The sequence below is a fragment of the Trachypithecus francoisi genome, unplaced genomic scaffold (assembly GCF_009764315.1).
Source record: "Trachypithecus francoisi isolate TF-2019V2 unplaced genomic scaffold, Tfra_2.0 Lachesis_group18, whole genome shotgun sequence".
Lineage (NCBI taxonomy): Eukaryota > Metazoa > Chordata > Mammalia > Primates > Cercopithecidae > Trachypithecus > Trachypithecus francoisi.
Window position 1 is genome coordinate 5,508,491 of NW_022681463.1, and position 27,261 is coordinate 5,535,751.

General features: G+C 48.8%; 2 protein-coding genes across 3 annotated transcripts in view; one reads left to right on the plus strand and one right to left on the minus strand.

Moving 5' to 3' along the window:
- Positions 1-660: 660 nt before the first annotated feature.
- LOC117063515 (nascent polypeptide-associated complex subunit alpha, muscle-specific form-like) lies at positions 661-2,039 on the minus strand. 2 transcript variants are annotated; one of them, XM_033177286.1, is made up of 2 exons: positions 1,444-2,039; positions 661-1,150 (listed from the first exon to the last, which is right to left on the minus strand). In XM_033177286.1, exons 1-2 carry the CDS (start codon positions 1,988-1,990, stop codon positions 1,032-1,034), a joined length of 666 nt encoding a protein of 221 aa, XP_033033177.1. In that variant the 5' UTR covers positions 1,991-2,039; the 3' UTR covers positions 661-1,031. The 2 variants fall into 2 exon arrangements, with proteins under 2 accessions (XP_033033177.1, XP_033033176.1); XM_033177285.1 differs by having other exon boundaries at positions 661-1,196; positions 1,444-2,033.
- Positions 2,040-2,305: 266 nt separating this feature from the next.
- IRS2 (insulin receptor substrate 2) overlaps positions 2,306-27,261 on the plus strand; it is a 31,369-nt gene continuing 6,413 nt past the window's right edge. Inside the window, exon 1 of the mRNA XM_033177287.1 lies at positions 2,306-6,841. Within this exon, the coding sequence (XP_033033178.1) occupies positions 2,821-6,841 (4,021 nt within the window). The 5' untranslated portion in view covers positions 2,306-2,820. The remainder of the gene's footprint in view (positions 6,842-27,261) is intronic.

Consider the following 27,261-nt stretch of genomic DNA (forward strand, 5'->3'; position numbering starts at 1 on the left):
CATGACATGATCTTTAAAAGTGGTGGTTCCTTTAGCATTGTCTACTGATGGTTGACAACATACAGGAACGTAGAGGTGGCCCATTTACATCCTCATAGAAGTGGGATGTAAGTGACCACAAAGCCAATAAAACTATACTACATTTTTTTTAAGTTCCAAGATAAGAATCCCTTCATCTTTCCTGAGTAGACATATTGCTAAGCAACATTTGTGAACATAAAAAAAGGTAAGAAGATCTAAAAGCCGAAGCATAATGTTCATAAAGGTGGGGCCCCCAACACAGACAATCATACACAATCATACCGATACACACACAATCATACACAATCTATTATATAAACAAACGTACACATACAGGTGCACAGACTTAAAATGGCATTTCTTGAGGTATTTTTTAAAGGTATGATTTAAAAATGGAAGATCAACTTTAAACACATCTCTTTGAGGCACATTGTGTGATACTTGCCACACTGATTATTCTTCCCAAATTCAGGCTACTAATCAATGATCCTAACGTATACATGCTAAAAATAAAAACGCCATAATCTTTGTACTAGTCAGGGCTCTCTTGGCACATAAAATTAGCCAACACAATCTTCAAGTCACTTGTTACAAAAATATATTAAAATATGTATCACCCTTTCAAAAATTACAATCTTATTTTCTCTTAGATTAAGACTTTATTACATTTAAAACACTTCTATGAATTATACAGGACATCCAAAAGTAAACATCCGGGACTTAAAAACAACCAATATTGTAAGACAAATTATTGCTGTAAATTATTTCATAAAGACATAATTAAAAAATAATAATAAACAGACAAGGCCGGTTCTGTTGAGCTTTCTTCGTTGTGCAGGATCGGCAGCCCGCTGGGATCTCAACTCAGGAAGCCCTCACCTCACCCTGACTTGGTCATTGAGGAGATGCAATTGTAGGGATGCTTATTTGCTATAGGCTTTGCAAGTCACCAAAGCCCCGCAGATATCAGAATTCGAAGCAGTGCTCCAACGGCATCTCCAACTTGGCCGTCACCGCCCGCAACGCGGACACAGGTAGTGAACGCCCGCCCACCTGCCCGTCCGCTGGGCGCGGGCCGCTCCACGCGGGGAGAAGGGGCGCTCCTGCCTCGGAGGGGGCGAGGACGCCCCTGTGGAAAGAAGGGGGCTCCTGCCTCGGAGGGGGAGAGGACGGCCCTGTAAAAGAAAGGGTGGCTCTTGAAGCGGTGTGGTGAGAGGACGCTTCCGAGGAAGGGGGGGCTCCTGCAGCGCTGCAGGGAGAGGACGCCCCTGCGGAAGGAAGGGGGCGCTCCCGCGGGGGCTGGAGAGACGCCCGCGCGGTCTCCCGGCTCCGGGGCCGCTGGTTCGCGGGCCCGCCCTCTCCCTGGCGCTATGGAAACCGCACTTTCTCCGCCTGCCGTCCCCAATCTCTTTCTCCTATTACCTCCCAAATGCGATTTCAACTTCCCGAGAAGCTGACAAGTGAATGGCGTAGAGGACGCCCCGTAAGGCGCCCGCGAGCGGGTGGGACACGGGCGCCCCCTCTGCGCCCCTCGCTGCCCCGCCGTCATCCAGGGAAGGGCGCGCGCCGCTCTCGATCTGGAGCGCGGGGCTCGCGAACCCGCGGCCGCGGGCCCTGGAACCTCCCTGCGCTCAGCGGCTGCGGGGGACCGAGACGGGGACTGGGAACGGGGAGGGGGCGCGCCCACCCCGAGCGCGGGAGCGGCCGCCCTCGCCCAGAATGTGGACCCCGCGCCCCGAGAGCAGGGCCCAGCTCGCCGCCCAAGCTTCCCCTGCGAGGCCGCAGCCCCCGCCGCCGATCCAGATCCCCCGCCCCGCCGCGGCCCCGCCCGGCGCCCCCTCCCCGGCGGAAGCTCAAGCCCAATTAATTGAGTCCGAGGCGGGAGGGAAGGGCCCTGCGCGCCGTGGCCCGCCCCGCCCCTCTTCCGCGCCCCTTTTCCCGCCCTGGGTGGCATCTCCCCCGCCGGCATCCACAACGAGCCGCTGATTAATCAGGCCGGGGCCGCCCCCACCCCGCCCGGCCCGGCCGGAGCCTCCGCGGGAGGGGGAGGGGACGGCGGGAAACGCAGCCCGGGGAGAAAGGGGGGCGGGGCGGGGGCGCGCGGCCCTCCCCCGCGAGCGCCGCGCCGATTGGCCGAGCGCGCCGTCCGTCCGGGGGCGCGGCGCCAATGCGAGGCACCGGGGCGGGGCGGCCGCGCCGTGTGTGCCTGCGTAACGCCGAGTCACATGTTGTTTTGCTCTTCTTAGTTCAGTCACTCGGTGCGCGATGTGTTACTCACTGTGCGGCGGGGACCGCGACGAGCCCGGGTCGCCTTTGGCAGCAGCAGCAGCAGCACCAGCAGCGGCAGCAGCCCCGGCGGCGGCGCGGACCCCGAGCGCCCGGGCGCACCCCGGCTCCCCGGAGCGCGACGCGGCGGCAGCAGCCCCGGTGCGGCCGCGCGCGCCTTAGGCTCGGCCCCGCGGCTCGGGGACCCCGACTCCCGGCCCAGTCAGCGCGTCCCCCGGCGCCGCCCGAGAGCCTGAGGAGGCAGCGGCCGCAGGCAGCCAGGGCGGGGGGCGGCCACCGCCCGCGTCGGGCATCCTTGGGAGCCCCGGAGCGCGGAGGGCGCGGCGCAGCCGAGCGGTGCTGGCCCCCGCGGGCCTCCCCGGACCTTCCCCACCGCCTGGGCCCGAGGGACGCGTGCTCGGGCGGGCGGCCGGGCGCAAGGGTGGGAGGGAGCCGCCCCCGCCCGCGCCCCCTCCGCCCCTCGCCCCAGCCCCTGGGCGCCGGGCCCGGGCGGCGCGGCCTGAAGCGCCCGGGATGGCGAGCCCGCCGCGGCACGGGCCGCCCGGGCCGGCGATCGGAGACGGCCCCAACCTCAACAACAACAACAACAACAACAACCACAGCGTGCGCAAGTGCGGCTACCTGCGCAAGCAGAAGCACGGCCACAAGCGCTTCTTCGTGCTGCGCGGGCCCGGCACGGGCGGCGACGAGACGACGGCGGGCGGGGGGTCGGCGCCGCAGCCGCCGCGGCTCGAGTACTACGAGAGCGAGAAAAAGTGGCGGAGCAAGGCAGGCGCGCCGAAGCGGGTGATCGCGCTCGACTGCTGCCTGAACATCAACAAGCGCGCCGACGCCAAGCACAAGTACCTGATCGCCCTCTACACCAAGGACGAGTATTTCGCCGTGGCCGCCGAGAACGAGCAGGAGCAGGAGGGCTGGTACCGCGCGCTCACCGACCTGGTCAGCGAGGGCCGCGCGGCCGCCGGAGACGCGCCCCCCACCGCCGCGCCCGCTGCGTCCTGCAGCGCCTCCCTGCCCGGCGCCCTGGGCGGCTCTGCCGGCGCCGCCGGGGCCGAGGACAGCTACGGGCTGGTGGCGCCCGCCACGGCCGCCTACCGCGAGGTGTGGCAGGTGAACCTGAAGCCCAAGGGTCTGGGCCAGAGCAAGAACCTGACAGGCGTGTACCGTCTGTGCCTGTCGGCGCGCACCATCGGCTTCGTGAAGCTCAACTGCGAGCAGCCGTCGGTGACGCTGCAGCTCATGAACATCCGCCGCTGCGGCCACTCGGACAGCTTCTTCTTCATCGAGGTGGGCCGCTCGGCCGTCACGGGTCCCGGCGAGCTGTGGATGCAGGCGGACGACTCGGTGGTGGCGCAGAACATACACGAGACCATTCTGGAGGCCATGAAGGCGCTCAAAGAGCTCTTCGAGTTCCGGCCGCGCAGTAAGAGCCAGTCGTCGGGGTCGTCGGCCACGCACCCTATCAGCGTCCCCGGGGCGCGCCGCCACCACCACCTGGTCAACCTACCCCCCAGCCAGACGGGCTTGGTGCGCCGTTCGCGCACAGACAGCCTGGCCGCCACCCCGCCGGCGGCCAAGTGCAGCTCCTGCCGGGTACGCACCGCCAGCGAGGGCGACGGCGGCGCGGCGGCGGGGGCAGCGGCCGCGGGCGCCAGGCCGGTGTCGGTGGCTGGGAGCCCCCTGAGCCCCGGGCCGGTGCGCGCGCCCCTGAGCCGCTCGCACACCCTGAGCGGCGGCTGCGGCGGCCGCGGGAGCAAGGTGGCGCTGTTGCCGGCAGGGGGCGCGCTGCAGCACAGCCGTTCCATGTCCATGCCCGTGGCGCACTCGCCGCCGGCCGCCACCAGCCCTGGCTCCCTGTCGTCCAGCAGCGGCCACGGCTCGGGCTCCTACCCGCCGCCGCCGGGCCCGCACCCGCCCCTGCCGCACCCACTGCACCACGGCCCTGGCCAGCGGCCCTCCAGCGGCAGCGCCTCCGCCTCGGGCTCCCCCAGCGACCCCGGCTTCATGTCCCTGGACGAGTACGGCTCCAGCCCCGGCGACCTGCGCGCTTTCTGCAGTCACCGGAGCAACACGCCCGAGTCCATAGCGGAAACGCCCCCGCCGCGAGACGGCAGCGGCGGCGGTGAGTTCTACGGGTACATGACCATGGACAGGCCCCTGAGCCACTGTGGCCGCCCCTACCGCAGGGTGTCGGGAGACGCAGCCCAGGACCTGGACCGAGGGCTGCGCAAGAGGACCTACTCCCTGACCACGCCGGCCCGGCAGCGGCCGGTGCCCCAGCCCTCCTCCGCCTCGCTGGATGAGTACACCCTGATGCGGGCCACCTTCTCGGGCAGCGCAGGCCGCCTCTGCCCGTCCTGCCCCGCGTCGTCTCCCAAGGTGGCCTACCACCCCTACCCAGAGGACTACGGAGATATCGAGATCGGCTCTCACAGGAGCTCCAGCAGCAACCTGGGTGCAGACGACGGCTACATGCCCATGACGCCCGGTGCAGCCCTCGCGGGCAGTGGGAGCGGCAGCTGCAGGAGCGATGACTACATGCCCATGAGCCCTGCCAGCGTGTCCGCCCCCAAACAGATCTTGCAGCCCAGGGCCGCCGCCGCTGCTGCTGCCGCTGCCGTGCCCCCTGCGGGGCCTGCGGGGCCAGCGCCCACCTCTGTGGCGGGCAGGACATTCCCGGCGAGCGGGGGCGGCTACAAGGCCAGCTCGCCCGCCGAGAGCTCTCCCGAGGACAGCGGGTACATGCGCATGTGGTGCGGCTCCAAGCTGTCCATGGAGCACGCGGACGGCAAGCTGCTGCTCAACGGGGACTACCTCAATGTGTCCCCCAGCGACGCGGTCACCACGGGCACCCCGCCCGACTTCTTCTCCGCAGCCCTGCACGCCGGCGGGGAGCCGCTCAGGGGCGTTCCTGGCTGCTGCTACAGCTCTTTGCCTCGCTCGTACAAGGCCCCCTACACCTGCGGCGGGGACAGCGACCAGTACGTGCTCATGAGCTCCCCCGTGGGGCGCATCCTGGAGGAGGAGCGGCTGGAGCCTCAGGCCACGCCAGTGCCCAGCCAGGCGGCCAGCGCCTTCGGGGCCGGCCCCACGCAGCCCCCTCACCCCGTAGTGCCTTCACCCCTGCGACCCAGCGGCGGCCGCCCCGAGGGCTTCCTGGGCCAGCGCGGCCGGGCTGTGCGGCCCACGCGCCTGTCCCTGGAGGGGCTGCCCAGCCTGCCCAGCATGCACGAGTACCCACTGCCGCCAGAGCCCAAGAGCCCCGGCGAGTACATCAACATCGACTTCGGCGAGCCCGGGGCCCGCCTGTCGCCGCCCGCGCCTCCCCTGCTGGCGTCGGCGGCCTCGTCCTCCTCGCTCTTGTCTGCCAGCAGCCCGGCCTCGTCGCTGGGCTCAGGCACCCCGGGCACCAGCAGCGACAGCCGGCAGCGCTCCCCGCTCTCTGACTACATGAACCTCGACTTCAGCTCCCCCAAGTCTCCCAAGCCGGGCGCCCGGAGCGGCCACCCCGTGGGCTCCTTGGACGCCCTCCTGTCCCCCGAGGCCTCCTCCCCGTATCCGCCGCTGCCCCCGCGTCCGTCCGCATCCCCGTCGTCGTCCCAGCAGCCGCCACCGCCGCCACCGCCCCCCGGGGAGCTGTACCGCTTGCCCCCTGCTTCGGCCGCTGCCACCGTCCAGGGCCCAGGCGCCGCCTCGTCCTCGGACACCGGGGACAATGGTGACTACACCGAGATGGCTTTCGGTGTGGCCGCCACCCCGCCGCAACCCATCGCGGCCCCCGCGAAGCCAGAAGCTGTCCGCGTGGCCAGCCCGACGTCGGGCGTGAAGAGGCTGAGCCTCATGGAGCAGGTGTCGGGGGTCGAGGCCTTCCTGCAGGCCAGCCAGCCCCCGGACCCCCACCGCGGCGCCAAGGTCATCCGCGCAGACCCGCAGGGGGGCCGCCGCCGTCACAGCTCCGAGACCTTCTCTTCCACCACGACGGTCACCCCCGTGTCCCCGTCTTTCGCCCACAACCCCAAGCGCCACAACTCGGCCTCCGTGGAAAATGTGTCTCTCAGGAAAAGCAGCGAGGGCGGCGTGGGCGGCGTCCCTGGAGGGGGCGACGAGCCGCCCACCTCCCCCAGACAGTTGCAGCCGGCGCTCCCAGCGCCCCTTTTGGCACCGCAGGGCCGGCCTTGGACCCCGGGTCAGCCCGGGGGCTTGGTCGGTTGTCCTGGGAGCGGTGGATCGCCAATGCGCAGAGAGACCTCTGCCGGCTTCCAAAATGGTCTCAACTACATCGCCATCGACGTGAGGGAGGAGCCCGGGCCGCCACCCCAGCCGCAGCCGCAGCCGCAGTCGCCGCTTCCTCAGCCGGGAGACAAGAACTCCTGGGGTCGGACCCGAAGCCTCGGGGGTCTCATCAGCGCTGTGGGCGTCGGCAGCACCGGCGGCGGGTGCGGGGGGCCAGGTCCCGGTGCCCTGCCCCCTGCCAACACCTACGCTAGCATTGACTTCTTGTCCCACCACTTGAAGGAGGCCACCATCGTGAAAGGTGAGGCCCTTTGCCTGGGCGTCTGGCGGGAAGCAGGGGTGGGGCGGTGAGGGAGCCTCTTGGGTTTCACTGCTCTCACTTCTTTGGGACCTTGACCCAGAAGCCAACAGCCTGGCTCTGGCTCCTTGTTTTGTTTTTCTGTGGGCTGCCTTGTTCTCTTCCCTCAGAGAACTTGCCAGAACACTCGTCTTTGAGTTGAATGACGTTTTCCGCGTGGGAGGGAGACTGATTTTTTGAGGCCCCACCCATTCCCCCATTCTGTGCGTCCCACAGTCCCCTGTCCCTTAACACAGTGGAAGGTCTCCCAGACCGGCCACACTAGAGGCCGTGGGGCACCCGACTGCCTTCCTAGGAACTGGGGGCCTGGGTGCTTTCTTCCAGGAGGACCTGCGGGTCCGGACCGCTGCCGGCGGCCGCAGCTTTCACCTTTCTCTGTGTTCCCGGAGCTGGGCTCCGCCTGATTCTTGGTGAGCTTGAAGGTTCAGACCTGAAAGTCATTTAAGAAATGAGCATCCATTTTGATGGCTGTTAATAGCGACAGTTAACTACTTCCATGTTACACATAAACTGTAGGAGCTTTTCCAGCGGAGGCATTGTTTTTCTCTGAAGAGTGAAACGGTAAGGCTGCACACAGCCTGATGCCGTGGTGTTCAACTTGAGCCTATGTGGGAGTTACCTGGCGGGCTTTGCTGAAACATGGATCTCTGGCCTGTGTTAACCCCGCAGTTTCCGATGCTGTAGCTTTGGGGCGCGGCCCGGGCTGTGCCTTTCTAGTGAGTCTCCACATAATGACGACGCTGCTGGCCGGGGGACCACCCTCTGAGGACCCTGCCCCAGATGAGACTCACCTGGGGAGGATTCAAAAAGTACCTATTGGGCCTCACGCCAAGACACATTGAAGTGAAACATGAGATGGCTAGGAGGCAGGGACGGGCGTTTTTTGGAGTTGTCCAGATTTGAATGTGCAGCCAGGATTTACAATCAGTGCTTTGGAGAAAACAGGGAAAGACAAAAAAACACAGGTCTTTTCAAGAACAATTGGATAGGAGGGTGCTGGTATTGTTCTTCGTGTGCTCATCAAATATCCATGAGGAGACAGAGCTGGGCTGACTTTGCAGCTGGTGGTGCATTCTGACTGTCTAAACTTTGAATGGTGTTTGGGTGGGGGAGATGAAAGGGAAAGGTTGACTATTCAATTCGGGAGACTTGATTTAATTTCGTAGCTGTTTTCTTTGTGGGGTTCCTAGCAGGATAGAGGCTTCATGGGAACAGTGAAACATAGAGTAAAATTTGGATGCTGGACTAGATGTGAGCCTAAGGTGTAAACAGTCTTCAAGGGTCATAAGATGAGGATCAAGGTGGGCTGGGGACTCGCAGCCTTTTGTTCTTAAATAGACCAGTTTAGTGCTATCCAAATCTAGTATCTGTTTTATAGTATACTTAGGACTGTTGGTCCATGGGATTTAAAATTATAGCTGTGGGGTGAATACCCTGTTATTCCAGTGTAATAGAGAAAAGCTATTTCCTTTATTAAAACCGTCGACTAGAAGATGAAAAGAGTCACAGAGAATTATCAGGAGTGTGGTGCTTCAGCATCCAATTAAATCATTGGAAGTCGCCAGAATGTATCCCATGAACAGTGATTCTCAGCTGAAGGTCACTTTGGTTGGAGTTACTTATACACTATTGCTAGTGTGTCAGAAAGTTGAAGGATTAGCTGCCTTTAAGACACAGAGCATTATAAACACAGCAGCAGTACAATTGAGTGGGGAAGCACACACATATTTATGGTCTGCACGAATGGGTATATGCTAGTGTGAACATGAAAGTAAACTACATCTTGCCAGAATCTGATTCTAATCAGAAAACAGCCTAAGAGCATAACACCTTTTCCTGCTTTCAGTGGAGCCGGTGGGACAAACCTGGAGTGGGTGGAAGTGGGGCCCGAGCAGGGGGCTCTGCCATAGCAGGCCATAAGCTGGAATTTGTACCTACAGGCCTGGAGGGACTCAAGGCCTTTCTGATGAAGCTGATACATTCAGAATTGGGGTCCAAATAGGAGACAGTGCCCTTTTCAGGCGACTGAAAATGTTGAACTCTAAGAGATAAGTTTATTTAGAGACTGGATTGAGCTTTCATTTAAGATTTCCCACCAACATAAAATTCCTTTCAGCCATAGGATTCTCGATTTTGAAGTCCAGACAGAAGCCTGTGTTCTATGGCTGCTGGACAAAGACGAGAGATGATTAGGGCTGCTGTTTTTCCGAAGTTTGTGTGGGTATCATGATGAACCCTCTTCTAGGAAGTAAAAGGACTCTTTTAAATCGAAATAGACAACTGCAGTCAGTCCACCATATGCCAAACCACATTTTAAAAAAGGAAATATCTGCCCCGCTGGGTTTCTAGTAAAGTAAGTTAAACACAGAGAACAGCAGAATAGGAAAGAGTAGTGTCACCTTAGGCCACGTAGCACCAAAGTTGTGGTCTGTTGAGACAGAAAGGAAACATTTAGGAACTTGGGATGAATATCCACCTTTAACTCACACATGCACTAGAAATTTGTTTGTGATGCTCATAAATACAGAGTTCACAGTAGATAAGTGTCCTTTGAGGCAATTATTTGTAGAAGGCAGACTCGCAAAGCATTTCTTTGAAGATGAAGTAGAGAAAGCACTTACTGGGCGGCCCCCTGCCCTGCCTACCTCTTAGAAGTGGCCTGTGTTTCCACCCTGAGCTCCTCCTGTTCTGCATGGGAAGACCTCATTAGTGATGCTGATGCGGAATAATTTGGGGTTACTTGGGTAATGTTTGGTATTTGCATAAGTGATAGCAGAGGGGTAAGGTTCCAGCCATGTCTGGCAGTTGTTTACAATAGAATTGTGAATGGGGATGGGGTTTCAATGCAAGAGCCAATTAAAAAGTGTATCTCAGGTACCTCTGTTTTTATTAGTCCAGAGCAAACTCTAAATTATGCATCTTATTTTAGGGCGAGTTAAAGTTACTTATGTGTTTTTGGTGTGTGTGCATGTGGAAACTCTAACCAATTTGTTAGGTTTTGTTGTTTGGGAATTGGAAATACGCCACTGAATTTCCTACGCTTTAAAACTGATTTTTACAATTAACTTTATGTATTTTTGCGTTAGGATAGTAGATTGATGAATGCCATAAAATATGCTGTTTTAGTGTTCCTCTTTAGTGATTTTAGGCATTTTATTCTAAAATTGGCACATATATATATATATGTATGTATAAAACAGATTAGATCAGAATTACCACTGAAAGTATCCATATTTAAATTTTGTTGGATACAAGGACTATCAATTCTTATCCTACGGTGAAAGAATGATAAGAGACATGTTTCCAAAGGGACAACTTTTATGTTGAAAAGTTTTGCCTTTTGAAGTTGTAAAGAAGAGAATTTTCCTAAATTCAGAAATCCAGTGAGATGATTGACAAACCACACAAGCTTTCTGTTTGCTGTGGCGGGCGCTGGTTTGCTTTAGTTGGCTGGCTCTGGCCATAAGAAGATAATAGCATGCACTGCTGCTGCCCTCTTCGCAGGAGCAGACAACTAAGGTGCTAATGAAAACACACACGGGCTTTCGTGAATGAAAGTCACGTGACTTGTTCTGTTTCCTTTATTGAAAGAGAAACCTTTACAAAAATAGTACTTCATAGAAGGAAGCATAGTATGTGGAACACTAAACCAGGAATCAGGAAACCAGGTTTCTGGTTGCTGATCTTAATGAGTCATTGTGTGTCTATGGGCGAGCCACTTAATCCTTCCTTCTCACTTTCCCTGTCTGTAAAATGGGGGTAATTATAATCCTCCCCTGTCTGTGTCACAAGGCTGCTGGAAGGCAAATGAGATCATAAACATCAAGAGTGTTTTAAGCTCTTCTAAAGGAAGATGCTAATAAATCCAATTGTTGATACTTATTACTTTGAAACCATGCACCTATACAGGAAAGACACTTTTGTAAATGGGTACTCTTACATTGAAACGAACAGTAACAGTGTAGTCTGAAAATGGAGCCAGCACCTTGAAAATTGCTTACCTTTACTGCTTCATTGCTGGTTCCACTCCAGACTCCCAAGAGCCATTGTCTTCCCCCTTTATTGAACTTAAAATCTGTTCATAGATATTTATGAACAGATTGTAACAAAGTGGTGTTTTGAATTACATAGTAAAGTAACAATTAGGGAAAACAGTATGGTAATTCTGAAACTATTTTGAGACTGAACTTCTGATTACCTTTTATGACTTGTTTATGTATTAAGAGATGTTGACAAGATGAAAATGTATGATTCGAATATACATTTTAAAAATCACCTCTTAATGCTGAATGCATTGAAAGAAAAACAGAACAGTGCGGTTGTTTGACTACTCCTTGTTTAGTCTGGGGTTTCATTCTTTGGGGTTGATTTAATTAGGATGGTCATTCCTGCAGTTTTGATGGTAGCACTGTGCTTATCAAACATAGTAGGAAAATGTGTGATTCTTTTGTGTTTCTACCCCCCAGAAAGGAATCTTAGTAGAGAATTGATATTTTATTTTCTTTAGAAGTATCAGTATTTAAAATGAGACTCTTTTTTCTGAAGAGAAGAACTTGCAAAAGTTTTAGTAACAGCATGAGTATAATGGGTTTTCTGTTAAAATTCCCACTAATGCATTTTCTTCAGAAGCATAGTTCCAAGAGCTAGTTAATTTTGGTATCAGATTTGGCAAGTAGAAAGGGTTTTTGTTTGTTTGTTTGTTTTGGGTTTTTTCTAGGGGAGTAGCACAGAATTAAGTGTTCCCATTTCACCTTATAAACTTAAGGGAAAATGTAACTTTATTCTTTTATCTGCAATGTCAAGTAGAGTGAGGAAAACACTGGGTGAAGCAAAGTGCTGTGCCACCCTGTCCTGCATTTGGATAGCTGTAATGCAGGTGGATTCTCTGTTTAATTTCTCTAATATGGATGACAGCAGAATGTATATTTCTATACAAGATGAACAAAACATTTTAATGAACAAATGAAAACAAAATTTTCTGAATGTCCAAAAGTATTGGTTATAAACATACTAACTGTCAGATCATGGTTTTTGTGAAAATAATGCTGTCCAAGTTTAGATAGGGACACTGTTTCTATATTTAGTTTGAGTGGGTTCTTCCAGATCGCAGTGGTTATTCTGACTCACTTAAGGTAGGTTATTGTAGACAGAGTTCAGTGCTAGACTTTTCTGAAGAAAAGTAGTGAAGTCATCATTTCGCATGGAGGAGATGATGAGGTTGATGATTGCTATTTATTTTAGTTTCTTTCAAGATAGCTGCAGAGACTAACATTAAGTGGGTGCTAAAATAAAATGCATAGGTGAAGATTAGTATAGAGAGAGTTGGAGTATATGTTGTATACCAGCATTTTGCTCTGTAGGTGCAAATAATGCAAGATGCTTCTGTGTGTTATAGCTTTATTACTTAAGTGAATTCATTACATAAGAATTCCGAAATAGATTGGATTAAAACTTACAGGTTACGTGTTTACAAATGATAAAATAGTCAATTTGGTGGTTCTGATTAATTTTCTATTAGACTAGAAAAATACTAAGTTTGTATAGAGTCACTTTTACGTGTCCAAAGACACTGTAAAACTTGAGTGGGTAGAGGTGAAACCTTGGAAACTTTGTCCAATTTTCTTACGTCTTATATCTGTATACACAAGGTTTATGAAATATTCCTTGCTTGCTGTGTTTTTATTGAAATTTGGAATATTTGATCCAATATTTTGACCCACAATATATTTTTTAAAGATAAGTGATCACATGCATTGCACCCTGTAACTGCTGGGTTTTTTTGTTTGTTTTTTGAGACAGAGTCTCACTCTGTCACTCAGTCTCAGCTTGCTACAACCTCCACCTCCGGGTTCAAGCTATTCTCCTGCCTCTGCCTCCTGAGTAGCTGGGACTACAGGCACGTGCCACCACGCCCTGCTAATTTTTTGTATTTTTAGTAAAGACAGGGTTTCACTGTGTCAGCCAGAATGATTTCAATCTCCTGACTTTGTGATCCACCCGCCTTGGCCTCCCAAAGTGCTGGGATTACAGGTGTGAGGCACCGCACCTGGCCTAATGCTGGATCTTTTAATATTCATTTTAAAGAGTATCGGGTTTTCCAGAAATAAATATTTGGGGCTGGTGTGTGTGTGTGTGTGTGTATGTGTATGTATGTATATATGTATGTATGTGTGGTTCCATAATATCTCATTCAGTGATGCTCCGGGAGGCTCAGTGTGATATTTTTCTCCATAACCGAAATTCAAGTATTAATGATATGTTCTTTGTTCGTGTTGAAACTTTATAACTTAAGCTTAGTCTACTGTTACTTTACCCCTATACAGTTAGTACAAATACTTGAGTCCGTTATTACGGTGTGGTATGAAATTTCAATTGTTTTCAATGCATAAAAACAGATACTATGATATAGTTCATTATACTATGTGATTTTGTTACTTTACAAATACTGTGTGATTTTCTTACCTTAAAATACTTATGTTTATGTTAAGAATGACTCATTCTTGGATGGGCGTGGTGGTTCATGCGTGTAATCCCAGCACTTTGGGAGGCTGAGGCGGGCGTATCACCTGAGGTCAGGAGTTCAACACCAGCCTGGCTAACATGGTGAAACCCCGTCTCTACTAAAAATACAAAAATTAGCCGGGCATGGTGGCGTGCACCTGTAGTCCCAGCTACTCGGGAGGCTGAGACAGGAGAATTGCTTGAACCTGGGAGGCAGAGGTTGCAATGAGCCTAGATCGCGCCACTGTACTCCAGCCTGAGCAACAAAGAGTGGAATTCCGTCTCCAAAAAAAAAAAGACTCATTCTTTTGCATAGTATTAATGCTTAATCTTTAATATTTAAGACTATGATTTAGTGTTTTCTCTGTGCATTCTATGGACTTAAATAAGTCAATCTTTGGCCTCCAAAGTATAAGTGTAACAGATAATCCCACAACTTGGCAGACAAGTGGCAACTGAAGATTTTGAAAGAATGTTATTGAAGTTGAATGCAATGATAATGTACCATTATTCTGATCAATATGGACAGATAACTGTCTGCTGTTATCCTCTTGGGGTTAAAATTCAAAAGGAGTTTTTATTCCCTTTATAGTGGTAAGACATTTTCCTATATACAATATTGTACCATATTCCAAAACATCCTGTGGCATAGGCAGAACCACCATGAACCCCATTCTTTTGAATCAAGAACCTACAGTGTGGAGAGGCCAGATGACTTGCCCAAGATCACTGAGCTAAAAGGAGGAGCGTGCGGTTCAACCTCATATAACATCTTAATATCCCTAGCCCAGTTCTCTAATGTCATATTGTCTGCTTGGGAAGCTCATATGCAATAATTACGTTAGGATTTTATTCTAGATTCTTGCCTTCAAGTTAATATTTTGCTGGAGTGATAGTTACTTACCCCCCACCCCTTTTTCTTCAACTTGGTATCAATTCAAGGAAAAATGGGGACAATTGAGGAGGAAGACTGGTAGGAAAGCCCTCTATTTATTTTAATCAGTTTTTACATCCACCAGTTTGGAGAGTTTAGTATTTGATGCTATTTTCAAGGCTGTCATGTTGCTAGTGAATTTTAGAGTTGACTGTTAAGTTGGTGATGGATCTGTTCTGGGGACTCCAATCATGCTTCCTGGACCTCTAGATGTGTAGACAAAGTGGAAAACTTAGATTCCTCTCGCTGTCTTTGATTACATCTTAGTAAAGCAAACAGTATATGATACTCGGTAAGATACCTCCCCACCACCACCATCAAATACATTAAAACTCTTGCAACTTAGGTGGTGACAATAAGAAAATAATATGCAAGGGTGTTCTGAGAACGAAGAGTTGAGAACTGTTGGTAGAATGTAACTTACTTATTTAAGTTGTGAAAACAGAGGCTGTGTGAGGTTGGGAGTCTTAGTCAAGGTCACTGATTTAATTAGTGGTAGAGTTGTTTGTAGATATCATCAAGAAAGAATAGGAGAATGTGATACAAACAATGACACATCTCAGTTGGTTCTTTGTATCCTGATGAATAACTTTCTCCCAGGATACAGCCTATGCTCTTTAGAACAAGGTAGTATTTGTAGAAATGTTATTAGTCTTTTTACTTTGGAACATTTTAGTAACTTTCTTCATCCATAGACTAAAAGATACCCTGAAAGCCAGAAATAGAGAATGCTGAATTCCTAAATGAAGAAACGTGTTATAAATCAGAGAAATATGGCTGTTCACGACTATGTGGACAGTGTTTACTGAGCGGGGAGAAGATTTGGCAAATATTTTCGGTTATGTATTCACTTTGTTAAAGAAAAGGAAACAAAGTTACTGGGATGAGTGAAATCTAAAGGCCTACATTATCTAGCAGAATTGAAGTCTTTGCTCTGTGTAACAGGTTCAGCCTGGGGGGTGACACAGTGATTGATGAGTCAGTGGGTGCGTTCAGTCACTGCTCTCTGTGTCTCTAAGACGGGCGCTTGTTCTATAAGTGAAATATCATATATTCCCCATTAAGGATAAGTCCATTAGCATTTTGCTAAGAAATGAGTCATTAACTTATTTAATGAGTTTATTTGAAAACTAACCAATTTAGAATCTGCCTGAGGACCAATAAGTAACGAGTCAGTCATTGCTAGGTGGTTGTCTTCTGCGGTTTTGAGTATTTCGTCAGTGCCTTTTTATTTTTAACAGCCTTTGTTGTTTATTGTTTCTTTTTTATAATTCTCAGGGAAAAAATCATTTAGCTGGATTTTTATATGAAGATAAATAGTTTTCATACAAATTTAATTTCACAGAAGCTGCCGTCTTTCTAAAGACGTGACTATAACATCACTTTCAAAAGCAGAAAGAAACACTTTAGCAAACCTGTAACATTTCTTAAGATATTCACACTTTAAAACATGTAATAGGCAAACCTGTGGCCTGAAACTCTTATGGGCAGTGCAGTGTTTGGTTTGTGTGAGCTGTCAGGCCCCTCAGCATCAGGAGAGAGTACCTCTTTCCTGGCCAGCACCCCCAGCGGTGAGCCCCGTGACTCACCAGACAGCAGGTGAGATTGGAGAGCTGGTTGAATGAGCAAAGCAGGAAAGCAGTTTTGCTATCGGGATGAATGGAGTTACGGACCCCCTTCCAGGTTAAGAAGAAAGCCGCATTCCCAGCACCCTGTGTTGCTGTGATGGGTTTGTTGAACACCCACCAATTTAGTCTGGAAAACTGATCCAGACGTGTGGTCCGGGGGTCTTCATGAATAGGCCAGAAGCCCCTTCCCCAGCAAGGTTTGGTGACTCTGGGAACTTTTGCCTTCTGCAGAGGACCTGGGGGGAAGAGCATACAGCTATCTGCACTGCTCTGTGCTGTGAAGCCACTGAAAATAGGGACTGAAGTCAAGGAGCATCTGATCCCGTGATTTCCCAGGTCTTCGGTAGAAGCCGCCCCTGATCCCATCATCTCAGTGGCCACCCTCACCCTTGACTGCCCTGCGCTGCCCGGGCCCAGCGCATGCCAGGTGGGCCTCTCTGCCCTCCTTTCTTTGTTCGGGACATCCCATACTCGGATGGATAAGTAAGGGGAATTGTGAAGCAGGGAGAAAAGTTTTGGAAATAGGCCAGAATTCCCTTACTAAATTTAAAAACCATGCACATAATCCTTTAGAAACTCCAGGCAATAAGCAGGATTAAGCAAGTCATGGATTAGAGTGTATTGAGCAGAGACTGTTTTTGTTTGAAGAGGTCAGAAGTGGAGATACTGGGACCCTGGTTTACTGTGGACATTGCAGGGTTTCTGAACTTCCCAGATGGCAGAAATTCCTGGAAAAGTAGAGTCTTGGGGTCAGTTTTTTACCCCATACCTTGGGTGCATTTTTAAAAAATAAATGACTAAAGTGCTTTGCTTCAGTTTTGTTCTAGTATGATAGTGGGTATTCACTTTTTTTGTCTTCCTGCGTAAAAACGACCTACAATAACATTTTACATATACAAATGAAACAGAAAACAAATCCGTGAGCTACCCATGCCCTCTTCCAGTTCTATATATCAGATGAGTGTGCGGAGACTTGTACAAATAACTTTTGTTATGTTGTCAAGTAGACATCTACTAAGTGTATAGTTCAACTGAAAGTATATTTGAGTGTGCTTTAGCAAAATGTATTAGTTGCAAAAGTATCAAATCTCTTTTTCTCTTTTAATGTATTATCAATCCAGGATTGTAAATTTATTTTAATTGCAGTCAGTTTCAGAAAACTAACTTTAATTTAGCTGGCTGAGAAAGCAAAAGAGAAAAAATTGGAACTTTAATATTGAACTGTATGAAAATACTAGATACAAATGCTACACAAAACCCCTTTAGATGTAAGCATCAATGAATTTGCAGACATTGTTGAGATTATTTGTTTTGACAAGTTTTTTTTTTTTTTTTTTTTTTTTTTTTTTTTTTTGAGGCGGAGTCTCGTTCTGTCGCCCGGGCTGGAGTGCAGTGGCCGGATCTCAGCTCACTGCAAGCTCCGCCTCCCCGATTTACGCCATTCTCCTGCCTCAGCCTCCGGAGTAGCTGGGACTACAGGCGCCCGCCACCTCGCCCGGCTAGTTTTTGTATTTTTTTTAGTAGAGACGAGGTTTCACCGTGTCAGCCAGGATGGTCTCGATCTCCTGACCTCGTGATCCACCCGTCTCGGCCTCCCAAAGTGCTGGGATTACAGGCTTGAGCCACCGCGCCCGGCCGACAAGTTTTTTAAATGGTAATTTTCTCCTAAAGGTTTTGTAGCTTCCACATATAAAGGCATTTTGGTGTTTGGGGACAGATGAAAGTTTCAGTGGTCCAGTAGAAAGGACACACCTTGGTTCAGTTTGCCATCTTACTATTATTTGCAGCTTAGCTTATCAGTGTTCCTAGTTCCAGATGAAACAATCACTGCAATAAAATGTCCAAGTTTTACCAGCAGGGAGCATTTAATTAAGTTCTTAGAACAAGTCTGAGTGATACGCATTCGTCTGTGTGAGTCTTGGTCTGTCCAGGTCAGCTGGACTGTTTAGAATTCACTGGGTCTTCAGCCATTTCCAAAAGGCGGAACATAGTTGATATTTTAAGACAATCAATGTATTGAGAGTTCAGCGTGTGTCAGCGCAAGAGTAGATGTCCTGGGAGATGCAGAAGAAATGTGAAGTCGGGCCTCTGTCCCCTAGGTGCCTTCAGAGTCAACTTGGCAGCATCCCCCCATGTGCCATTTTCTGGGCAGCCCCTCTGATCCTTTTCGTAAGTGTCCACCCGGTAGGCAGTCTTGGCTGAGCACAGAGAATGGCATGTTTGATGGGATGTCTCTGCTGCAGTTGTGGATGTCCTTGCTGACACATTCAGAGTACTGGTCCCGTTCACAGCTGGGACCACTCAGATGTTTCACCCGTTCACCCCTGCGCGAGCCTGGGGTGCATCAGGTGAGGTGGTGGTTGTGAGTTTTCTTCTCTGAAAAATAGTAGCTTTGATTCTGCTCCTCTCCCGATTCCTAGATGTTAACTTGCCCTGAGCTGTTTGGTGGTCTTGCGGCCAAACTCTCCTGGTATTTCATTCTGTGCTCAGTCTCTGTCATAAATGGTAGTATTCCAGAAACTTCTCCATTGTTAGGTTTCTTGGCTCCTTTTCGTAGGCGGCCCCGAAGCCTGCGTTAAGAGTATTGATCTCATTCTTTGTACAGGCATCCCTGGCCTGTCCAGGAAAGCCCCTCCCTTCCTGCCAGCCACAGCACCCCCGGCTCAAAGGGCTGCTTCCCACTCTTGGCCCCCGTGCACACCATGGTGGTGGCCAGTGGAGGAGAAAGAAGGAAGTCCCATTGGGTTGGAGAGCTCCAAGTCACCCACCCGTGAGGCTGATGGGAGAGTTGGTCACAGATGAGTCTTGTGTCATTCTCAGCTTCTGCCACCTTTTATAGTTCTTTTAGGAACAACAGCAACAACATAAAAGGAACTTTACTTATGTGGTGTTTGAGAAAGGTAGAAAGTTGGAGGCAGAAAGGACGATGGCAAAAATGGTGAGATTTCCCTTTAATTTTTAAATTTATTCAAACCGTGAAATTTCTGCATGTTTTCATGACAAAGATGACAATTAGTACATGTAGACTATCTGAAAATGACTTCATCCATCTGAGCAATATTAAAGGATAGGCGAGAAAGAAACAGATTTGGTTTTTCAAGCTAAAAAGAATAACAGAAAGTGGACGAGTCTTCCGTGAACTGTCTGCCTTTGAAACCTAGGAAGTAAACTTAATTTCGTTGTGCATTTAGGACATGAAGCACTACAGGTGGTGAAACACACTAGAAATGAAGCAGGAAAGGGAGAGGGGGAAAAGGAAATTTGAGCCAAGCAACCTGAAGGTGGGGAAAAGCCAGTCTTATGGATGTTAAGGGAAGAATCCAGGTAGGCAAAGGGGATGAACAGCAGTGCAAAGGCTCTGGGGCAGCAGGTTGCCCGGTATGTTCCAGAACAGGAAGGAGGCCAGTGTGGCTGGCATGGAGAGCTGAGGCTCAAAGGAGAAGGTAGAGAGAAAGAAGTAGTAAGGGACCAGGAGGAATCCAGCCCGGCCAGCCATGCTACTGACGTTTCTTCACGTATCACAGTATGTCAGGGAGATAGAGTCCTTGGGAACAATATGCAGAGCTTTTAAAAACTTTCATACTGTGGCCATCAATTCCATCATCATCGTGGTGGTATCCCTGGGTGGTGGTGGCTACTTGGTAGAGTATATGTCAACTCAGATTTCTTCCTCAAAAGTATATAAAATTGGAAAGGACCTAGTAGTGATCTAGTGGAATGAAGACACTGAATTGTCACTGAGGTTGGGGAAACCACTGGGACATGCTTCCAGGATAAACTGCAGAACAAAAGCGCATGTCTGTAATCATGGAATGACATGCCTTATTCTAAAAACTTACGTTCGTAGCGTACCTTATAATTTGAAGACATTTAAAAATGGTATTGAATCCCGATAACCTATGCGTAGGGTTGGATCTTGTTGTTATCCCTGTTTTTTAATGGAAAATCTGAGGCCTGAAGGTGATAGGCCACGTATATGCCCGCCCTGCCATAGAGCCTGGCTCCTGCTGTTGGAGAAGCTTTTCCAGTCTCTAGAGAGAGGATGTGGTCCTGGCAAGCCTGGCTCCTGCTGTTGGAGAAGCTTTCCCAGTCTGTAGAGAGAGGATGTGGTCCTGGCAAGCCTGGCTCCTGCCTGATTCTGTATCTTCTGGTTAACACAGAGCCTTCATTTTTAAAAAAAGACAAAGTCTTTCCCTCTGACAAACTAAACGCTGAATCCGCTTATTTTGAACTCTGCCTTGAGGCGGGGTGACCCGTGCATTACGGTTAACTGTAGGACCTGCTAACTATCGGCTTATCAAATCAATTTCACTCTTCAGTTAACTTGGAAATGAAAATTATAGAAATTAGAAAAAATGTGCAGAAAATGTGTTATTCCAGTGTATTATTCCATTTGTTTCATAGAGATCCTGGCTTCACAGGAAAGAGCTGAGGGCATGGGTTTTGCTGAGGGTGTAAGAGCTTGGGGAAGGTGAGGGCTCGTTGTGTACAGGCGCCCTGATGTCCTCTTAGCCTGCTGGTGAGGAAAGTGGCACGTTTAATAAATGGGCTCCAGCCAACTGTGTGCAGTTACTTGTAGCCTGCATGATTTTAAAAACATGGTGGAGCGTTTAGGTCTATCTTTAGAGTTTAGGCTTCATTTGACTTAGTTTTCCTGAAATATGTAGAAAACTAATGGTGAAAGAGGACCTCGTTCTTGAATTATGTGCTTGAACTGTGTTGCTAGTTATTCCTTCCAAGTAGAAATTGGAAAAGCCAGTCTTATGGATGTTAAGGGAAGAATCCAGGTAGGCAAAGGGGATGAACAGCAGTGCAAAGGCTCTGGGGCAGCAGGTTGCCCGGTATGTTCCAGAACAGGAAGGAGGCCAGTGTGGCTGGCATGGAGAGCTGAGGCTCAAAGGAGAAGGTAGAGAGAAAGAGGTAGTAAGGGACCAGGAGGAATCCAGCCCGGCCAGCCATGCTACTGACGTTTCTAAGCAAAATGAGAGAAATAACAATTATTTTATAGGAATTTCATATATATTGAATATCACAAAATCATGTAACTGGAAATGTTTAAGTGGTCGAGCTGGGCCAGGCACAGTGGCTCACACTGATAATCTTAGCACTTTGGGAGACCAAGGCGGGTGGATCACGAGGTCCGGAGTTCAAGACCTGCCTGGCCAATATGGTGAAACCCCGTCTCTACTAAAAATACAAAAATTAGCCAGGTGTGGTGGCACACGCCTGTAGTCCCAGCTGCTTGGGAGCCTGAGGCAGGAGAATCACTGGAACCCAGGAGGTGGAGGTTGCAGTGAGCCAAGATCGCACCACTGAACTCCAGCCTGGAACAGTGTGAGACTCCATCTGAAAAAAAAAAAAAAAAGGAAAATGGTCGAGCTGATTTTCCAGGATGGAATATCACTGCGCGATGCTCTCCGGGAAGAGAAGGCATTAAGTCTGTAACACACAGGATAGAGCTATTGTCTCTTCTGTGCACATCTGCTTGATCCTGAGTTTTGTCACCTTGGTTACTAACAAGATGGTTAGAAAGGCATGTCTCTCTTAAAGGCCGTAAAGGAACTCAGGCACAGCCTTGGGAAACCTGGAAATGTGACTGTATCAATCATCACACACAGTCCAACTTCCTTTTCGTGTAGGAAATGTTTTCTTTATCATTAATTGATCGTTTCTCCCCTTTCCAAACTTCTGGCAATTTGGGAAATGGAATCTTTACATTTCCAGGTATTTTCTTCTTCCACACCTCCTCCTCCTTGCTGGAAAGGAGATATGTTTGTGGCCACATTCCCAGTGTGGCCCGCCTGGGCAGGAGCCAGGGTGCACACTGACCTGCACAGCCTCTGGCCTCTGTCCCTGGGCCTGTGAAGCAGGAGCAAGGGGCCTGTCCTCACTCTGAATCCAACTGCTGGTGACTCAGGGCACCCTGCTGGACCCTCCAGGAGAAGTTGGGGTCCACGTTTCTAGGCTGCCCGCTCATCCAAACCTCCCTCCATGTCCCCAGTCAAAGCATTTCAGGGATCTGGGTCCTCTGGTGTGTGAGGCTCCTCCCAGCCTGTGAGCATTTGAAAATGTCTACAAGATCTTTGCCATTTTAGGTTCTACGGAGGCTAAAGAATGTATGTTTCCTCTGCTTGGACTTTAGTTTTTGAGTAATTTTATAGACACGTTGGCATTTTGGCTGAAAGGGCCTGTGCAGTAACTTAATATGACTTGTGTACTGTTTCACTGCCAATCGGTCACATGCAGGGGAGTCAGAGCCAAGGTGGGTGAGGCTGGGATAGCTACATGCTTGGTGGGGAGGAGGAACCAAAGACACGGATTTCCTCTGTCTCCACATCCCTGGGCAAGGCCTGATGATCAGCTGCTGCTGGCTTATTTTATTTGCTTCTTCAGTAAATGAACTTATATAGTTGGTAACTTGGCATTTTCCATTTTGCATTACTGAAATTTCAATAAATAGTGCTTTATTTAGATGTAAATCTCTGTCATTTGTGGCAGAGGAATTAAAATATTGGCCTGCATTTTAGTGTACCTTTTTGTATAAAGCAGAGAGAAGGGAAGTGCTATCCCCCGATGGCCGGGACCACGCGGAGTCCAGCCTATTGATGATGCATTGTGTGTGCTTGGCATGTCTGTGATATGGTGAGGGATTCGTGTTCTCTACGGGCAGCTGTCTGCGTGGTAGACATGTGCGACCCCTTCCTGGGCGTTCTGTCCTGTCCTCAGGGCATGAAGAGAGCAGCTAGGCAAAGGCACTCTTTGCAGCTTTCAATGGCCTAGAGCTACCCCCAGAAAAACAATTCTACTTCTGTTCCACTTCTGTCCAATTAAAACAAGTTCGTTCATTTTATTCTGGGAGCTATTTGCCATTGTTTTTGTGCATTCGGCAGTTGTTTATTTGCTGCTTGCAGTTGTGGTTGTTCGTGATATCATTCACGAATACAATTTTGAACGAGGAAGAACTGTGATGACAAGTGCACTGGGAGACACCACTGTGGCGCTCCACAAATTAGCCAGAACAGGAGGGCAGGAGGAGCCTGTCTTTCCCTGCAGCACGGGGCTGCCTGGTCTTAAGAAGTCTGTAGGTGAGAACACAGCATGTGGTTACATGTATACATTATTTGAAGGTGCACAAAGAAAGCAAAGGGAAGCCAACCACAAAATGCCAGTTGTGCTAGTAGCATGTGCTTCTTTATGAATGAGCATACATATTTTTGTATTATTTATATATTTTATACTTGAAATCTCATTTGCCATATTCCCTTTGACTCCACTGGGGAATTCAGGGTGGGAGAGGTGGTGCCCCCATCTTCATAAGAGGGAGCAGCCTTAGAGACATAGCTGTAGAGATTACACAGCTGGTAAGAGGTGGTTCCGAGATGCCAGCCCTGGGGACCTGGCTCTGGTGTGGCCACAGTGCCTTTCACACCAGTGTCCTGAGAGTGGTGGGAATGGCATGTAGTTGAAAGCACAGAGGTGGTGGCATGGAGTCATTTCCAGGCTCTTGGGGAAAAGCAGGATGTTTTCGATATGGCCGATTAGGAAGAATGGGTACTTTGATCTCTACAAAGGAAGCCTGCACTTCAGTGACTAAGTAGGATTTGACCCTTCAACCTTGACTGTAGTAGATGCTCAGTTAAAGGCTACATGGTCATTCTTATGAGGCTTTTAAATTAAATGGGTGAATTTGTCCCCAGAGAGACAAAGCTGAAATCCTGTATCACACAGATGTTATAGACCGGGGAGGGGTATTTACCTACAGTTATTTAAGCTTTTGAAGTAGAAAACAGGTCCAGTTGAATTGATATATAACAACAGGCTATTTGGAAATGGATATATTTTGAATAAATAATTATTCTACATTCCCTTAATTTGGTAGCAAAAATATAATTAGGTTTTATAATTTCATATATAAACAATATAAACATTGTTATGGTGTACATAAAATTTTTTAGATTAGTAAAAATACCATACGTAGAAGCCTGTTAAATCTGAGAAAATAATTACATCGTTCATTGGCTATTTGCAATGTTAATGAGCATTATATTGCTTGGCCCAAATACTGTTAGGGCAGAAGCATAATGCTTACATTCACATTCTCAAATGACCCAGGAAAGAAAAGATTTGGACGCTTTATGAATTGCAGATCTCACATGTAAACCTTTACTTCTGTTAAAGGAGGAATGCTAGTGTAGGATGTATTTAGCAATGATTAGATTTATTGACACTTTTGTATTATGAGTGAAAAAATCAAATAGAACACCGGTAGCTAAGAGAAGTTCATTCCAAAAGTGTGCTGGCTTCATAAATGATTTTGTGGTGTGCGTCCTCTTTTTCAGTAGGGTCTGTAACAGGATAGTGTGGTTTTTAGTAGACAGTATTACATTTCTAAAGTACGTAAGCTTGCAGATGATTTTCAAAGGGGCATCAGTTTCCCAGTATGACACACAGATGGAACTATATGGTGTTATTCTGACAAATTTGCCTGTTTTTCTTCGCATTGTCTTCCTTAGTAAAGGTTGCCATGTTCCTGTGCTCCTTGAGGGGTTAACAAACATTCTGTGAAAGGTCAGGTAGTAAAAAGTTGAGGTTCATTGCCATGCAGTCTCTGTCACAACTGCTCCACTCTACTTATGGTGTGACATCAGCCATATGTAAATGCGTGAGCACGGCTGCATCCAAATAAAACTTTATTTGCAGAGAGAGGCAAGCCGGATCTGGCCTTGCTTTACTTACCTCTGCTTAGAACGTCACTCTCCGAGTGGGCTGGAAAGGGTTTTCTTTTCTTCTGGGTCTCACGCGGTCCTAAAGCTTTGTTCTCTTTTTGAAAACTACTTGAGCATTTCTGCCTGTGAGAAATGGCATGAACCACATTTAATACCTATAAGCTTTACTAAGGATCTGACCAGCAGGGTGCCAGGTGCTGGGGACAGGGAGGTGAGAAGGCAGGGCCTGGGCATTGCCTGGCAAGGAAGACAGACCGTGGAGCACACCCACATCGACTCACAGGCTTCACTGAATCGTGTGACATGCTAGTGTGCTATTTAATGTCCTTCGAGGAGAGTTTTATAAAGAGCTAGTGGTTCAGTGTGGAAGTTGACAGTCTGGGGCCCCAGTTGACAGTTGCAGGTGTCTCTGCTCCTGCCCCGTTCCCACCCATCTCATTGTCACCAAAGGGGAGCAGAGAGGAAAGTGTTCTGGGAGAAATTGAGGACTCTGCTCTTCCACAGACTGGCGGGGAGGCTTCAGCAAGTTGTTTATGCTTCCTGGTCTGGGTTTTAACTAAAAAAGGGTCTAACATTTCATAATTTAAAAGAAAGGGTCCACCCGCAATTCTTGGGACTTCTTGTGTCTCAGGTGTTTGTGCGGAAGAATCATCGATACTGTTTCTCGTATGGCATTGGCGGCTGCTGCAGGGGCAGTGGGCAATTCTTGCCATAGACAAATAGCTCACATCATGCACATGGCAGAGTTTTTAACAATAACATTCAGAAAAGAACCATGTACGTTCTGTGTTATACAATCTGCTGTAGCCGTGCACTGTAAAATTTATACAGGCTCCTGTGTAGGAAAGTTGAATGTGTAGAGGGAATTTGAAGTGCAGTAGGTAAAAGTTTAGGAGGCCTGATTTTCCTAGTTTGGGATGACTAAGATCGGGTCTTATGTGAAGGACTAAACAGGAGTTAAAGGGGGAAGATACCTTTTACTAAACCCAGCCTGTGAGACAACCAGATTGTCTCATCCTATTTCATATTGTGTCATTAACATCAAGTTGCAACTTGATACTAGGAATTTTTTTTACTAACAAGCATTCAGAATGAAATGATTTTAATTGTCAGTGGAAGTGATGAGCTCATAGAAAAGAATGTTGCAGTCTTTCTCAAGGAGGACTGGAAAGCAAGTTATTGCCCCTGTTTGTCATGGGAAACTTATTCTTCCATATTTCCCTTTTAAGTTATTTTTTTCCAATTTAAAAGAAAAGTTCAAGTAACCGTTTTTCCTAGAATCTCTGGCTTTTGTTATCATGCCCAACCTTACTTTTTTTTTTTCCATATTCTTAGAGCGTCTTGCTTTAGTAAAGTCTGGAGATACTAAATTATCGGGGTTTTTTTTTTCTCAGAATTGCTCCTGCAACTGAAAAGTTAATTTTCCCTCGTAATTCTGTGTTTAACATAAAAGGGTGAAACTGGGCACTGAGATGGACCTGTACGATATGTTTGAGCTCATGGAAGGTTTCATTGCTTTCTGAATCACATTTGCTACTAGAAATATAAATTTTAATTTTAAGAAGTGTATGGTTTTATTTTGTCAAGTATATCAGTATTTGTAACACTCCTAATTCAGCTACGGCTGAAAATGTGAAAGCATCTGTATCTACTCCATGAATCTGGCCTCTGGGTGGTCCAGTGTTGCTCACCAAAGGCCTGTGAGGCGCCATGTCCCACAGCCTCTCTGCAGAGAGGACTAGGGCCTCCCTGGGCAGAGCTGCCATGACCCCGGTGTATATCCTGGATTTTGAACATGGAAATGTAACGTTGGAGGCAAACATGTCCAAACCCAAATTGTCATGAGAAATCATGAAGAAAAAGGATTGGTGAGTCAGACTGTGTGCCTAAAATGCTGCCTGATGTTATTGGCTGGAGCAAACTGACCTTATTTCCAACATGTTCTAGGCTTGATGCCCACTTCAGTTTTCTGTAATGTGATTGCAGTCATGGTGCCCAGCTCCGCGTGACATGTCATTGTTGGGACATTGTTCCATATATTATAAGGAAGTTTTCCTCCTTGTAATCACAATGTTTTCTAGTGATTTGTTTTCTCCTTTCTCTCTTTTGGGAGAGTCAAGTTGAGCAGTTTGAAGGTGGAGCTTTTACTGACAGCTCTCCTTCATTTGCATTCTGATTGCTCTTTTAAGTGGAGGAGAAAAGGGGAGGAATTATTGCCCATCTGCAGGGCATTATGGTGAGTGGCACAGGGGACTGTATCCCACGTATGAATGTCATCTGTCACAAGCGACAGCAGAAAGGAGATAAAGAGTGGATACACTGCGTGACAGGTCATATGGAACAACTCTCATCTCTGCTAAAAGGGTTTTTGTTTGTTGATTTTGTTTATTTGCTCAAATAACTCTACATGGATACGTCTGTGGATGGATTTCTTTACAAAGCAACGTCTAAGGGACAGAGTAATACAGTGTGTAATGAATGGTGTGACAAATTCAATGAATGTCAGTAAGTTTACGTTTTTTTATATACGTTACCTGTAGTAGCAGAACTGGTGTGTGGTGTTCTGTCATTGGG